At 55.4% G+C, this 2,937-nt stretch overlaps 1 protein-coding gene across 1 annotated transcript; it reads right to left on the reverse strand.

Annotated features, from left to right (window-relative positions):
• Positions 1–1,739: 1,739 nt before the first annotated feature.
• On the reverse strand, positions 1,740–2,441 carry HDGFL1 (hepatoma derived growth factor-like 1). The gene has a single exon (XM_012638566.1). It carries the CDS (start codon positions 2,439–2,441, stop codon positions 1,740–1,742), a length of 702 nt encoding a protein of 233 aa, XP_012494020.1.
• Between the last annotated feature and the right edge of the window lie 496 nt (positions 2,442–2,937).

Raw genomic sequence — 2,937 nt, forward strand, 5'->3', positions numbered from 1 at the left:
TTAAAGATTGCATGTATGAAGCAACTCTTATTATCATAAAAAAGGCATTGGAGGAAATAGAGTAGTAATATCTCTAAGAGCAGGAAAAAAAACAACCCAAAAACCAAAAAACAGACCAATCCTCTCACCTTTATTCTTCTCCAAATCAGTTTGGCAAAGCACACAGAGTATTAGAAACTCAGTTATTGGCCCAGTTTGTCATTATCCAAACATTTTAAGTTAACTGGTTTCTATTCATACCAATCAGTCGTAGTGACAATCATAGATGGAGTGAAGGGTAGAGACCTTAAGATAACAAAGGTTTCTCCTGGTGATTCTAAATTATCCTTGTATCTTACAAATAATCGCTTTTAACATAGAATGTATAGAAAACAAGAGGAGCATTACATATAAGAACCAATTCTTCAGAAACCAAAGGAACAGGACTGAGATTTGTTTTAAAGTAATTAATGTGTTTTATTTCCTAGAACTGAAATATTCTGTGGTTCTCAGATCTAAACTTCTGAAGCTACAGTCAACAATTTTTCATCAGAGCCCAGGGGAGAGGGGCAGGGGTGAAAGAGCCAAGAGATGGAGGAAGGCACAGGGACCACTAGGGAGAGGGTAGGAGGGGATACATATTCCTCTGTCGTCTCAGTAGGTTACATATCGAATCTAGTGATAACACTTCTGGGACCAGGTGGGGGTTCGTAGATGGAAAATGATACTGCAAGGAACACCAAAGCCCATTACAAAAAGAAAGTCATCAGACCCCAAAAACAGAAAGGAAGCCTTCCAGATCATCTTAGAAATGGGGGTAGCAATGGAGAGCTAGGGGCAACGTGGAGGCACACCCAGGGGTAGTTCTTAATTTTCTTTGGAATTTCCTTTTATTAAAAAGATTTTCTAAAATACATGTCTTTTCTTCCTTGTCTGAGCGATGTATATGATGGTAGAGTGGCCCTGAGGCTGTGGGGAGAGGGGAAGGGGCAGCCAGGGATCTGTCTAGGGCATCCCAGCAGTGGCCCTAGAGATCTAAATGGGCACAGATATTGGGCACAGATATTTTTCACCATCTCCACCCAGCATGCTGGGCAAATTCAAGCCCTCAGATCTCACAAACAACTTGGAAGCCCCAATGTTCTGATGAAAAAACGATTACACCCAGAACTCCCTAGGTCGGCCAAAGGCTTTATGGAAGGGAGGCCCTTCCCCAGTCTGTCCCACTTTCCCTGAACGTATGAAGCTGGGATAACAGGTACGGGAGGAGAAGACAGGAGCTCGGGAAGATGTCACCTTCCCTCCCCCACCCCCCCTACCGTTTGAAGATTGCCCCTCCCAGGCCCTGGAAGTGCCCTCCTGCGCTTTATCCTCCACCCCGTCCACTCATTCCCGATTGCCATGCAGAGATCCAGAATGCCTGGGGGACGGAGGGGTGTGAGGAGGTGAAAACAGCCTTTCTAGGCCCCAACAGAAGACCAGGGAAACACTTTCAGGCAGGGAGGGGCACGGTAACCTCATTTCATTCCGAGGAGCAGAGGCCCTGATCCTAGGGGCTTGGGGGGCACAGAGTTGAGAGCCAGTGGCCTGCCCGTCCAGGTCAAGCCCCAAGGGCGGGGTTGGAGAGGGACAATGAGCGGAGGAGAAGGGCGGGCGGGGGTGGGGAAGGCAGTCCCAGTTTGCAGGCCGTGGCCAGATTCCCCAGCAACAGCCGGGCCGCAGCAGGAACGGGGCGGGGGCTCTTCTTGAAACATTGCTGACTACAGGCTGTCGCGATCTCCGCCGCCCGGGGCGTCGGCCACCCTCTCTGCGGCGTCAACTTCTCGCTGATCCTCGTGAGGCGGCCCCCAGGCGCGACCGGGCTCGGACGCGGCGCCTTCGTGCTCCACCTCCAGGCCGGGAGGCCTCTGGCCCTCGCTGGCCTCCGCCGCCGCCTCCTCTTCGGGCGCGGCCTCCTTGGGCCGTTTGGCGGCGTCCTCCGGCAGGTCCTCCGCGCTCCTCTTCAGTGGCCCCTTCTCATCGTCGTCCTCGTCGTCCTCCACCTCCTCGGCGGGCTCGTCCACGACCAGCTTCCCCGGCCCGTCGCCGCCGCCCTCGGCGTCGCTCTGCTTGTCCGCGTCGCTCTCGGCGGCCTTGGGCTCCCGCTGGGGCCCGTCTGCGCAGCGCTTCTCCTGGGCGAACCCGTAGTCGGCCGCCTGGACCGTGGGGTTGTTCTCGATCTCCCACAGGCCCTCGCTGAAGCCGCGCCTCTTGTTGGGCTGGCCGAACTTCTCCTTACACTCCTCGTACGGGAAGAGGTACTTGGGGCCCAGGAAGGCCGTCTCGTGGGTCCCGAAGAAGAACACCTGGTACCGGTTAGGTTCGGCCATTTGCTCTACCCGGGCCGGCCAGTGGGCGTAGCCCTTTAACTTGGCGAACACCAGGTCCCCGCTCTTGTACTTGCGCCTGCAGTAAAGCGACATGGCGAGGGCTGCGGGACCAGGCCTCGGCGACGGCCCGGAGGCGACACCCAGGCTGCGGGGGCGGAAGTGGCCGCTGAGCTGGGGCTGTCACGTGGCCTCGCCTCGAGGCCCCTCCCCCCGCACGCCCACCGACCGGGCGGCAACGCTCGGCGCTCTGAGAAGATTCCACCGCGAAGAGCGCATCATCTCTGAGACCCGGAAGCCGGTTTGACCCACGCTTGGACACCGTGGTTTCTAGAATGATAGAGCAAATAGCTTGGACAGCTCGGTGGCGGTCGTGCCAGTCAATCTCTAGGGCACCTGGGTTGCGGAGTTTACTGTGTGCCAGAGTGGCCTAGCAAGGGGGCAATTTGGCAGGAAAACACAGTGGCATGATTGGTACATATTTCCATGAAACTACTTAACGGACATGCAACGTACCGGTTAAGGCCCGGGGCTGCTCACTACAGGAAACCACACCTGCGTCAGGTGCTTCTGATTGATGGCTGGGTCAGTG

Source organism: Propithecus coquereli, unplaced genomic scaffold (assembly GCF_000956105.1).
Source record: "Propithecus coquereli isolate 6110/MARCELLA unplaced genomic scaffold, Pcoq_1.0 Scaffold131, whole genome shotgun sequence".
Lineage (NCBI taxonomy): Eukaryota > Metazoa > Chordata > Mammalia > Primates > Indriidae > Propithecus > Propithecus coquereli.

Excerpts from the sequence above, each read along its gene's own strand:
- HDGFL1 (XM_012638566.1), bottom strand. The coding sequence starts at position 2,441 with ATGTCGCTTTACTGCAGGCGCAAGTACAAGAGCGGGGACCTGGTGTTC.